This window comes from Lycorma delicatula, chromosome 2 (assembly GCF_047948215.1).
Source record: "Lycorma delicatula isolate Av1 chromosome 2, ASM4794821v1, whole genome shotgun sequence".
Lineage (NCBI taxonomy): Eukaryota > Metazoa > Arthropoda > Insecta > Hemiptera > Fulgoridae > Lycorma > Lycorma delicatula.
The window spans coordinates 168,177,706-168,190,247 of NC_134456.1; the positions used below are offsets into that span (position 1 = coordinate 168,177,706).

The following is a 12,542-nucleotide window of genomic DNA, read 5'->3' on the forward strand; positions in this document are numbered from 1 at the left end:
TCAGACTAATTTTTATTAATTATTTATTAATCAAAAACTCACCTGAATAAAACATACCACATCCGAATTTTATATTAAAATATTTCACCTGAATAGATTTTATCTATTGTAGTTTTGGTAACCTTTAGTTTATAATAAAAATTAAGATTTAATATTGACTCTGTAAAAATAACTGTACCAGTTTGACTGTCTCTAAGACAAAGTAATCAAAACTAGTGCGGCTTACCTGTGAGAATAAATGGTTAAGTTTATCATGTAATACTCTCAGTATTAAAAATAATTCTCACCCTGATAATACTACAAATAATCAAAACAATTTGACGTAGGTTCAAATCATTGAAATGGAGTACATTGTCTGCTAAGCATTGTAAGTATGGTAAACCTCTTCAGATCATGGTGGAATATCTTATTAAATGCTGTCCTCAAAGAGCCTACCAGGGATATCTATTGGTGATATACCATGACTCTCCTCATAGCATTGATCAGCTGATGAAACTCAGTATAAACTGGAAACTAATAAAATTACAATCTTAAAAAATGTTTTTCAATTATTTTTTTCTAATTATTCTACTACATTTAATTTAATATTATTTCTACTTCCCCAGCTTCATAGTTTATTACAAAAGATAAAAAATTTACTTCACTTCGCCTCTTTATATTTGAATTTGTTTATATTGTAGTGTTGTTGTTGGCATTGTATTGTTTGTCTGGCATTGCACCACCTGATAAAAGACATGAGTAGCGGCTTGTAAGGAGAAGTTCACGGCTTTAATGCCGCAAGCTCATCCATTTTATGATTATTATGAACCAGCACAACCACAGCTTAGGTCAAAATTGAATTTCTTGTTGACCACTTAGGAAATTGCAGGATCACCCAGGCAAGCGAGCTTTACTTTGTGATGTGTAAGGGGTGCACATATCAAATACTAGAAAAAACCTAGTGAAGAATTTTTCCCTGCACAGAAAGACGACTGGGCAACTTGTAGATCTCTAAATAGGCTGCACTCAGGCATCACAACATGCAGGATGAACTTACACAGGTGAGGTTTCACCCAGGACTTGAGACTGTTGCATGAGACTATGGCAATATGCAGCCTATAGCCCATTTACTTCAGTGTCATCTGTGCCCAGCCAAATACTCATACAAGGAACTAACCGAGGCGACAAAGGATACACTTGATATATCCAATTTTTGGCACGTTACTGTTTGTGTCCAGTAAACTGTGATGTGCATTATACATGTTTTCATGTTCTTACCGTTTTCATCCTTAATTTAATTTTTTTTAGGTTAATTTTTTTTTATTTAAGCCTTCCAATGAAATTTTTTGATTTAATTTAGATTTTGTTTAAAATAATGCTTCTGATACGATGATAGTAATAATTTGTTTCGAAACAATTTCAAGGTTCCTGAAAGCTAAAATCTTTTGAATGTATCCATTTATGATTTAAGTTAAGTCCAAAATCATAATTTTTTGTTACATTATTCCTGATGACTCAGCACAGAGTGTAGAGTGGACCAGAACTTTAATATAAATGTACTCCAAATAAACTAATTACTTATTATTAATGAAGAAAAGGATTTATTCAAGGAATAATTTCTTAAACTGCGATCAGTCAACCTGATAGATTTAGTCTAATGAAAAAAGTTACTCTGAAGAAAACATTTTTATTTTGCGCCTGACAACCCCAGCTATGCCTAAACAATTTCTGACTAATTCTCTTCATATCTGCATGATGATTCATCAGCAGGCATCAATGTTAGGCGACACAAAGGCGCACCAACTCAGTGTAGTTAGTAGCAATCTACACAGTTGACCACAGTTAATAGAATATTGCTCCTACTCTTTAGAATTGTTCTACACAATTGACCAATTGTGTTTGTTTTTTTTTGAGATGATTTTTTTTCAATTATTTAATTTTTATACTTTATTTAGTGTTGATTCATTATTTTTGTTTTGTATAACTATTTATATCAGTAAAGTTAATAAAATTTATTATGGCAAGAAAACTTGATGAAGAAGAAATTTTGTGTTGTATTTTGGAATCAGAAAATAATGCACTGCTTGAAAATGAAACTGATCGTGAAGTGGTTCTTTATCTGAACATTCAAGTCATAACTCAAACATTCAAGTCAGAACAATCAAACAGTGAGGGTAAACAAGAAAATAATGAGACACAACAGGCATTTGTTTTTATTCACAAATAGGGACTGATGTTCGTGTAAAAAGACTAGTGCAAACTGGACCACAGTACACAGGAAAAGATGGAATTACTAAATGGCAAGTGCATAAATTAGTTTCTGCTAAAAAAAATACCAAAACAAAATATTGCTGTAAAACTCCTCCAAATAAAAACCTCCTGCAAAGATTCTATACAGATTTTTGATTGTTGGAAAATATTTTTTCCTGACCAAATTTTAAGTAAAATTGTCCAATTTACAAATTAGTAACTCGTAGAAATGAGAACTAACTATGCTCATGGAATCTTAGATTGCCAAACTACAAGTTTGGAGGAAATTTTAGGATTCTTTGGAGTCCTGTATATGTTAGGTGTGAAGAAAGCCAACCATTTGAACACTGCCGAAATGTGGAAAAATGATGGTATAGCACCAGAGTATTTTAGAGCTGTGATGCCTGAAGGAAGACTTCGCTAGCTACTAAGAGCCATTAGATTTAACAAAAAATGCACTCAAAACGATTATAGAAAGTATGCATAGAAATTATAAAAGGGTAGCTTTGGTAATTAAAATACATAATAAAAAACGCAATATAAAAAACACGTAAGTACATTTTTAATTTTATTATTAAAAAACAAAATATGTAAACTGTAATGAAACAAGTTTCAAACAAAGAAAAATGAATAATTAGACCATTTGCCGATTAAAAATGACGTTATAAGGCAAATAACAACAGCTTATGAAATGTGTTAGAGTTCTCATATACAGTTGACTGCTCGCAGGGCTAAAATAGGTTAACTAAACCCAGGTTAACTTTTGACATAGAGATTACCTTATTAAAAATTAAGTTTTTGTTCAAATAGACCAAAATATTACCATTTTATGTGTTTTTAACTATGTTATACAATCCTGAATTCATGATTGTAGACTAAATATTGTCTAAGATTTAAAACAAAATAAATTCTCATATATTTTAGATTTTGATGTAGAATTTAGTCTTTTTACTCACAAATTTCAAATATTATCTGATGCTAAAATCCAGGGAGGTCATTTTTTAACAATATTAATTTATGCTCTTTGAAGTATTCTACTACAGAAAGTAAAAAGATTGGATATTAAACAACAGTGAAGTTTCTGTTTATTTTCTGTTGTGAAAAGCTTATTAAATTTATAGGGTTATTAAATCTATTTTTTGTATCAATATGGTAATATTATTATTATTTACAGGAAGCTGAATGTGACTGTGAACATAACACATGTGGTACACATTGTGAAACATGTTGTCCACTTTATCATAAGGAACAGTGGCATAAAGGAAATCTATGGGATAGTGCTGCATGCCAAGAATGTCAGTGTTTTGGTCATGCTTCATCTTGTCGTTATGATCCAGAAGTGGCTAGAGCTCGCTTAAGTCTTGACATTCAGGGCCGTTTCTCAGGTGGAGGTGTTTGTGATAATTGTACGGTAAGAATTAAGCTTATTATTTATTTAAAATTTCTAAGTTCTTCTTCAGATAAAAATTTGGGATTTTAGTTATAAATCAAATATTTATTTATTTGACGTGTAATACATTCATGATATTTTACATAATATGTCATACGTGAGTACAAAAAAAAAACTTTTAAAGTGAGTGTTTTTGAGTGGGTGCTTATTTAACATGTTGACTATCACATGAAAATTTAGTTATTACTGTAATTTTTCAAGGAATTGTCATTAATTATCATATTTTTTTAAAGTGTATTCATTATCAGCTGTTTTTTTTTTTTTTTTATTGCTATTCACTTCAAACTATTTTATTTACAATTACTGTGATTAAAAACCTATTACTGCATCTTCACCTCCAGAATAATTTTGGTTTATAAGAAAAAATTTTGAATATTCGAAAAATTATGTGAAAGTTTGGCTGAATCTAATATTCTTGTCTGAGATAGTTACATTTATGTTATAGGATAACTGAGAGGACAGTCTTAGCTCAATAGGAACCTCAGAAAATAGTAGAGCTCTTGTTGAATCTCCTCAGTAGAAAACTGAGTTATTCCCAATGAAGTCTAGGTATATAAATTAGAATAGGTTATAAGTTGGTATATATTATGCTCATTTTATATAACAGTTAGTTTTAAAAATAATAATACCTTAAACTCAACTCTTTTTGTGTCTTATGTTTCATTTGGGATTTGTTTGGATATTTTAAGTTTAAACACAATAAATTAAAAAAGTAAAAACCAAGTTTTTCATGTAGCATGAGATAACATTTGTTGTTTAGTATGTATCTGGTTGTTTTAGAGCCACACAACTGGAATTAATTGTGAACAGTGTGAAGTAGGATGGTTTCGGCCTCCAGGTGTCAGACCAGATGCTCCAATACCATGTGTATCTTGTAACTGCCACAGTAGTGGTTCTACTGGAGTGTGTGCTAAGGATGATTCTCTGGCTCATCTTGGAAAGGTAAAATAAATTAATGTTCACTTCTTAAGATACACAAAAGCATGATAAATGTGTATGATTCTAATTTTTATTTGTGAAAGTATATGCATTACTTTTGAACATACAGAATGCATTGCATAATTTTTTCTATTACATTGTTTTACAGAATATTTTCTCTGCTGCTGTTCATAAGAATTTCAGGGGTTTTATCGTAAAGTGTGAGTTATATTGGTTATAATTTCTATTTTAGTAAAAAGAATTGTTGCAGTGGATCAATATGAAGAATTAGTAATAACAATCATCATATATTATCTTCTTTTAATCTACAATCTCAAATAAATATCATTCCAAAATCACAAAATGAAATTATAAAAATTTAAGTAAATAATCTTCACTTATCTTCAAATATTTTGCCTTTTGTCTCGTCTATTTTTTCAGAGGAAACCTTTCAGCAAAGGAAATTTGTTTTTTTAAATATAATTAGTTTTACAAATTAAGTATTGAAACTGCGTAAAAGTTTTGTGTTGTTTTAAATTAGTTTAACATTTTTAAAACCAGTATTATCATTAGTTTTTATTACCTTCATAATTTTCCTACATTTTTTCTACTTTTTTAGGCATCAACTGCTATGGTCATTACTGAAAAGTGGTTTCTACATTTTACTTCACACTTTATAATAAAGCAACAAAACTGCTCTTTTTATGATTTGATAAATAAAGCCACTATTTAATATTTTTATTTATCTAGTATGATTTTAATCGTAACATTGGTTATTCCAAAATTGCCTTCCATCTAGATAGTAAAAAATAAAAAGTTTTTTAAATTTACTTCGCATTAGCTTATAAAAAAAAATATTTTATTTGTATTTCAGACTAGTGTAAAAATTATTTTATTTTATACATAAGTTACTTACACTTCTACATTAATTTTGAACACAGTCACCACCCACTTCAGAAACTTATGTTGTGGTATATACTTCTGTACACCTTTATCAAAGAACTTGCATCATCAGTGTCCAACTGGCTGGGCTATTCTGCCCAATCTGGCTGGATTTGGTTAGTAGCCCCAAACACAAGCTCCTGATTGTTTCAGATTGTTGGATAGTGATCAGTCCTTCATCTTTTTAATTCAGCCCTAAGTCCAGATTGTAGAGGATGATAAAAATTTATTTGAACTCTTGGAAAGCCTTTATGCAGCTTGTGTAATGAACTTAACTTATGAATTATCATACAGAACAGCAATGACCCTTTGTGAGTCTTCTAGAGTATTTGTTTAGGATTGACCTCTGAAGTTTCTTCAGCGTTTCCCCATTAATTTCTTTTATTACTGTGGTCCCACATATATCATGTACAGTTTTAAAATTCCCTTGTGGTTCTAAACTACTGTATTCATGGTTTCATTCAATAATATCTGGTTTTTTTTGCCTGTTAGGTGAATGAAAGTGAATCCTGTTATTTACCTAGTTCTAGTAATAACATTATTAGGATAAAAATGACCAAAGATGGGTAAATCCCCAATTTTTTTGAGGAGAATATTTCCAGGAATGTAACCAGGGATTTTAGAAATTAATTATTTTAAATTGGAATTTGTATTTCACACCCTCCTCTTTCCTCTAAAATACCTACTGATAAAATATAGATACAAATGCATATTTTTACCTCTGTGTACCCCTGCAATTGGCTTATAAACAGCATATTTATACTAGCCAAAATATAATACCACCAAGATTTTTAATCTAATTCTCATATCTAAAATTAAAAAGACTAATGAACTGCTTAATAACTATAATTACTACAATATTTTAACATTCTTCTTCTTCATCATCATCCTCCTCTTCACTATTTTGAGAAGGTGGCCATTGCAGTGTAGTGCCTTTTAGAGTCCCCTGGGAATCACAATCAGGATCTTTCTGAAGATGATAGTTGTAACCCGTAAATGTGATTTTCCCCCTTTCTGTTGTTAGACAGTTTCTTTTTTTTTTGTGGATAAAACTGAAATGACTGAAGCTCTTCTCCAATCCACCACTCTATGGGGGTCATGCTTTCTATTGACTTCCACAGGAAATCTTTAGCCTAGATATTTTCTTCTTGCTCCTGCATCCTGTTAATTCCGCCATATTAGATTTCTCATTCACGGCCATTTTTTTAGCTATTCGGTCGTTGAACTCCATTCTACTGATTAACTCCTCTGCCATGCAGTTTGACCTCTGGGAGGCTGGGTTTAATAAATCAGCTGCAAAATCAATTGAGCGCCCAGATGTCTTAACTTTCATGAAAAATTTTCTGTAAATTGTTTTGTTCCACACTTGAGAGAAAGCTGTTTGCTAAAAACCATTAAATTTTTTTCTAACTTCTTAAAAATACCACTTTGTTTAATGTTACTCCAAGCATCGCTCTGAAGAAGCAAATCGTCAGTTGATGATGTTCTGAACATCAATCATCATACAATTGTACTCCATATCTAAGAGAGTGTAGATAAGTGATTCCTTGTTGCTGGTGTGAATGAAGGCCTCAAATATTGAAAAAATTCCTTCCATAACGCATGCTCAAAAATCTGTAATGGAGTTCCATTAATGTATATAGCTCATGCCATCATAATGTTTGCTTTTACCAAAATAAATAAATTTACATTAGAAAAAAGACTACAAAGTGACACCTAAATGCAAGACATTTTTGGAATAGCCTTGCAGATTTTGACAGCATCTGCATTTTATTTAAACACCATTGGTAACTTTAGTTTCCTATGGACTTGTGCTTTTTCTTCTTTTTGATTTGTTTGTATGAAGATTTTCAGTAGCTTTGCTCAAAATAAATTATAAAACAATCTTTAACTTTATTATTAAATTGTAACTATAATATGACTGTTTATATTTTATTTTTATTATCTTTCATGGTTAGAGTAATTGGTTAATTATTTTTTAGCCTGCTGGTGCATGTGAATGTAGAGAAGGTTATACAGGCTTACGTTGTGAACAGTGTGCACCAGGGTATCGAAACTTCCCACACTGTGAACCATGTCCATGTGATATTCGAGGGATGTTACCTCATGCTAGTTGTGACGAGAGATGTGTTTGTAAGGTATGATCCTATCGATGTTAATGTTGTATGTGTTCATATGCACTGATGAATATTTGTATATTCATATTTTTTTTAATGGTAATTATACAGAGATATTTGTAGGATGTAAAACTAAAAATTAGTTGAAATTGAAAGATTTATGAAAATTGGGAAGAATGAGAAGTGCATCAGAACAGTCAAGTGACTGTAACAAAAAATTATCTATAATATTTATTGAGGCTTATGGTCTGAGCTTGGGTGGTTTGGTTTATATATATATATATATATGCCACTACTTTTAGTCTGGCCATTATTTATGTTAAATATTCTTATTTACATTAAATTTCAGTAAAAATTAATACATCATTGACATTATTGTATGATTATTATTAAAGAAAATCCAGCGTTCAGTTTTATAATTATTTATAAAATGTTTGTATTTTTCATTCCCATGATTTTAATTCATATCTTCCTATTTATTAGTAAAAGAAAATTTATTATGAAAAATAAAACAGTAGAAGTCAGGAAATTTGTTTTTAAGTGGATGATGTTTATAAGAGTACAAATAAGTAATGTGTATTTAATTTATATCATAAATATAAATTTTATGATATTATTTTAGTATAGATTCTAATTTAAAGTGTTTAGTGACTACTTCTGCTGTCTTATGTTTTTTGTTTTCATTCTTTAAGAGGAAAACTAAATTAAATTTTTTAGTTACTGTATACAATTCTGGAAAGATGAATACAAGCATAAGGATGAACTAGTCTCCAGTAAAATGTGTAAAAGATATAGATGGATTATTTTAATAATGCAAAGCAATAAATTAAACAACCACTTTGTGTACAAAATGTATAATGCAACTACATATTTATTCATCTGCCAGGGAAATCTGTTTTAAAATTTAATTACAATTCTCTGACACTTAGAAAAATATATTAAAGAGGAAATTACCTTTTTGTGTTCCCTCAAAGAAAATTTGATTATATTATTATCACCCTCAATCTAATACTTTTGTATAAAATTACTTTTAAATAAAAATTACTTTTGTATAAAATACTTTTGTAGAAGTTAACTACTACATTTTCATAATATCAAATTTTTTATCTCCTGTAATTAGCATTCTGTGAAAGGTACTAAATGCAAATTACCTTATTAGTAATCTGAATTACATCTTTAAAAATGAGTGTTCACTTACACTAATGATTGTAAGTGAATTAAATATAAAAAAAATATCAACATTTTATTTTGGATTTTTTTTATAACATATTGATACAAAAGTTTAAATGTGTGCTATTTTATAAACAATCAAATAGACCCTTATGATACATTTCAAAATATATAATTTTATCCACTTACCTCAGAAAAAAGAAAATATTTTATAATGGAGTTGCCAAATCTTATCACCCTTTACCTTACTTATCTTACCCCCACTTTACGTCTTTACTCTTTACCTCTCTTTATCATCACTCTTATCACAATTTTCAGGAGAAGAGTTGATGTTCATAATAATAAACTCTTCTGTACTGACATATCTGATGTGCTTCCATTCATAGTAATCTTCTTTGATCCTTATTATTTATTTGTAGTTTTTTCTTTCATATAGTTTTCACAACTTCCCATCCTCAATAGAATTCAGGTCTGGGTGGTATGGAGGCAAGCGAAAATCATGTGCCCATATGATTTCATTAAATTATCTAGTTAAAACTTGTACATGTACTCTATGAAGTTTTATTAATGCTAGAACTCAGTGTTGAACATGCAACAGTGATATGAAATTTGTTTTTTTTTTTACTGTGAAGTTTTTTTTACATTACCAACAACTACAATCGGATTTTGTAGTAAACTTGGTATTAACCGAATCCACAAAATTGTCAGAATTCATTTGATCATGATAATACCTAGATGTTGTTCCTGCCAAATTAAGAGTGCATTAGGAATGACTCCCTTTTCACCTCCAACATGTACAACAGTAGCTCTTTTTCTTTTTTGTAAGCTCTTTCTAAAGCCTTCATCAAATTACTACTATCAGATCAACCTTTATTGCATATGTGTGAAAATAAAATCTGTTAAATAATAACATCTGTCTAAATAAATGTTTGAGTATTACTCTTCCATTTCTTGTTTAATTGCTGTTAGGCATTGTGATTATTCAGGTCTTACATCATATGTTTCAGATAACAATTTCTTATTATTCTCTACTTTTTTCCATGAAGATCTTAATGTTTACAATATTTTTCTCAAATAAACACTTTCTGTGTAGTTTAATTTAATTTTTTAAATTGATTTTAAGGTTGGCATACGAGGTGTGGCTATTAAATAATGAGGCTAATGGTGCTACAGAACTGTGCATGCACCAAATTCATATGATTGACAGCTGTGTAGCATGAAGCCTTCTCTTTTGATTGTTGCCACTCCAGTTTCTGTAGGCATATTAGTTTGCCTGTGGCCTTTGTTTGGATAACATGTGATTTTTTGTTTTGCTGAAAAAATTATAGGTCTTTTATTAGAGCAAAGAATTGTCGTGAAATTTGGAAAAACCGCTACTGAAACTAATCTTTAATTAAAAAAAGTATATGGCAATGAATGTTTATCACATGCACAGGTTTTTGAGTGTTTTAAGCATTTCCAAGATGGCCAAAAAGACGTTGAAGGTGATGTTCGCCCAGGTCACCCTTCCACGTCAAGAATGGATAAAAAAATTGGTAATCTGATTCGATCTGATCGTTGGTTAACTATTCATGCGATTGCTGAAACTGTATGAATTGACAAAGAATGCGTAAGGCAAATATTATATAATAATTTTATCATGCAAAAAGTGTGTGCAAAAATGGTGCCTAAAATTCTCACAATCAAACAAAAGGAAGCTTGTGATAATATTTGTTCTGACCCTTTGAATGCCATTGAGAATGACCCAAACTTCTTGGAAAATGTGATAATCTGTTATGAATCTTGGTTTTTTACTTATGATCCAAAACCCAGGTATCAATCCATGTACTGGAAGGCCCCAACTTCACTGAGAGCTAAAACAGCTTGAATGAGCAAATCATAATTCAAAGTGATGATTGTTTTTTTTTTTATATTCATGGGATTGTATACCTTCACTGGGTTCCTGAAGGTCAAACTATTAATCACCATTACTACCTTGTGGTCCTTGCTCAACTCCATGAAAAAATAAGAAAAAAACGACCTGAATTGTGGAGGAACAAGTCATGGATTCTTTATCAGGACAACGCACCGGTTCACACTGCACTGTCTGTGAAGATGTTTCTAGCCAAGTGTAACATCCCAGTGTTAGACCATCTTCCTTATTTGCCTGACCTGGCACCATGTGACTTTTATCTGTTTCCCAACATCAAATCTGCATTAAAAGGAACAAGATTTCAAAGCTGTGAAATAAAAAGTGGCATGCATCATGAAAGAGCTCACAGAAGAAGACTTCCAGCACTGTTTCAAACAATGGAAAATTTGCATGAAGCATTGTAGGGATAGAGGAGGGGTGTATATTGAAGAGGATAATAACTAAATATGTATAAATTTAAAATAAAATATTTTACAGCATTTATCTCATTATTTAAGTTATTTAATAGCCACACCTTATATATTTTTAATGTTTATAAAAGTTATAAACAATCATCCTCAAAGTGCACTTATCAAAGTCATTCAATTCTATTAATAGTTTTTTCTCTTGTGTTTTTTAGAAGGTTGAAACACACACTATCTGTTGATAAATCTAATTTTTTTTTCTTTATAGAAATAATGAACTATCCTGACAGAAATAGCCAGGAATTAGTTGTTCTGTTCATGAACTTCTTTAGTAATGTCATTAGAACTATACAATCCTCCATCGCAAATTCACTTACATATGATATTTCTTGAGCTTGATTCTGAAACTTTATCACTTGAGTTAATTCAGAATAGAATTCTAAACCATTTCATTTTCAGTAAAAGCAAAAATTAAAATGTTAATAAATAGCTATTTATTAAATTATATATGATGTTAGTAAGAAAAGAATGTACATAAAAACTATATAAATATAAATGAAACTATAAATATGAAAGAAAATTTACACAAACTGTAGTTTATATATTATACATGGATTCAGTTTCATGTTATATAGAACACACTGAATGAACAGGATATAATTATTGAGCTGGTTGAAATAATTAGGCTATATCAGGTAAGAAATCAGTAATAGTTTCATGTAGCCTAAACATTACATTATGTTTATAAACAACATGTATATACAATAATTTTGATGAACTAAATAATGACTAATGCACTGGTATGGCATTTTCTACAGAAATTTGTCTAGCTGTGTGCATCTATTGTTCTATTTTGTAAAACCACTTTGATAGAGCATTATAACATCTTTTAAGGCATTGTAAAACATTTGAAACCTCTAATGCCTCTAATTCTATTAGTGCCTCTAATGGCACTTAAGTACAAATCTGCAGCTGGTAAATTATTACCATGGTGGTATTTATGCTTTGTTCTCTGGGTTCTATTCACATTTTGTTTAGTCAATTTCCTTTACATATACAGTGTTCAACTTAAAAGAGGCTCCATCACTTAGTAATGTATACTAATGCATATTTTTGTTAAATTGCATATATTAGTTGAGATGGGTAAAATAATATGGAAGATATTGATACAACTGAAGCTGGAGTGGGGAGGACTATTTATTGCCTTCACATTGGAGTACTGAAAGTCTGTATCGAGCATTGGCTTTTAAACAAGGTTACGTAATTATATGTTGTTTATTAAAATTTGGTTAACTGTTGAAGAACGTGTATTCATGATGGAAAATTATTTAGAGTGAGATCTCATGTTATGCGTCGGCAAAAGTTCAGGGAGAAATTTGAAAAGGAAGCACCAGGGAAAA

General features: G+C 30.2%; 1 protein-coding gene across 1 annotated transcript in view; it reads left to right on the forward strand.

Annotated features, from left to right (window-relative positions):
- The window catches only part of wb (wing blister), a 351,334-nt gene that overhangs the window by 204,300 nt on the left and 134,492 nt on the right, over nucleotides 1-12,542 (forward strand). The window contains exons 5-7 of the mRNA XM_075356683.1: nucleotides 3,404-3,640; nucleotides 4,460-4,621; nucleotides 7,522-7,677. Coding sequence (XP_075212798.1) covers nucleotides 3,404-3,640; nucleotides 4,460-4,621; nucleotides 7,522-7,677 — 555 coding nt within the window. The remainder of the gene's footprint in view (nucleotides 1-3,403; nucleotides 3,641-4,459; nucleotides 4,622-7,521; nucleotides 7,678-12,542) is intronic.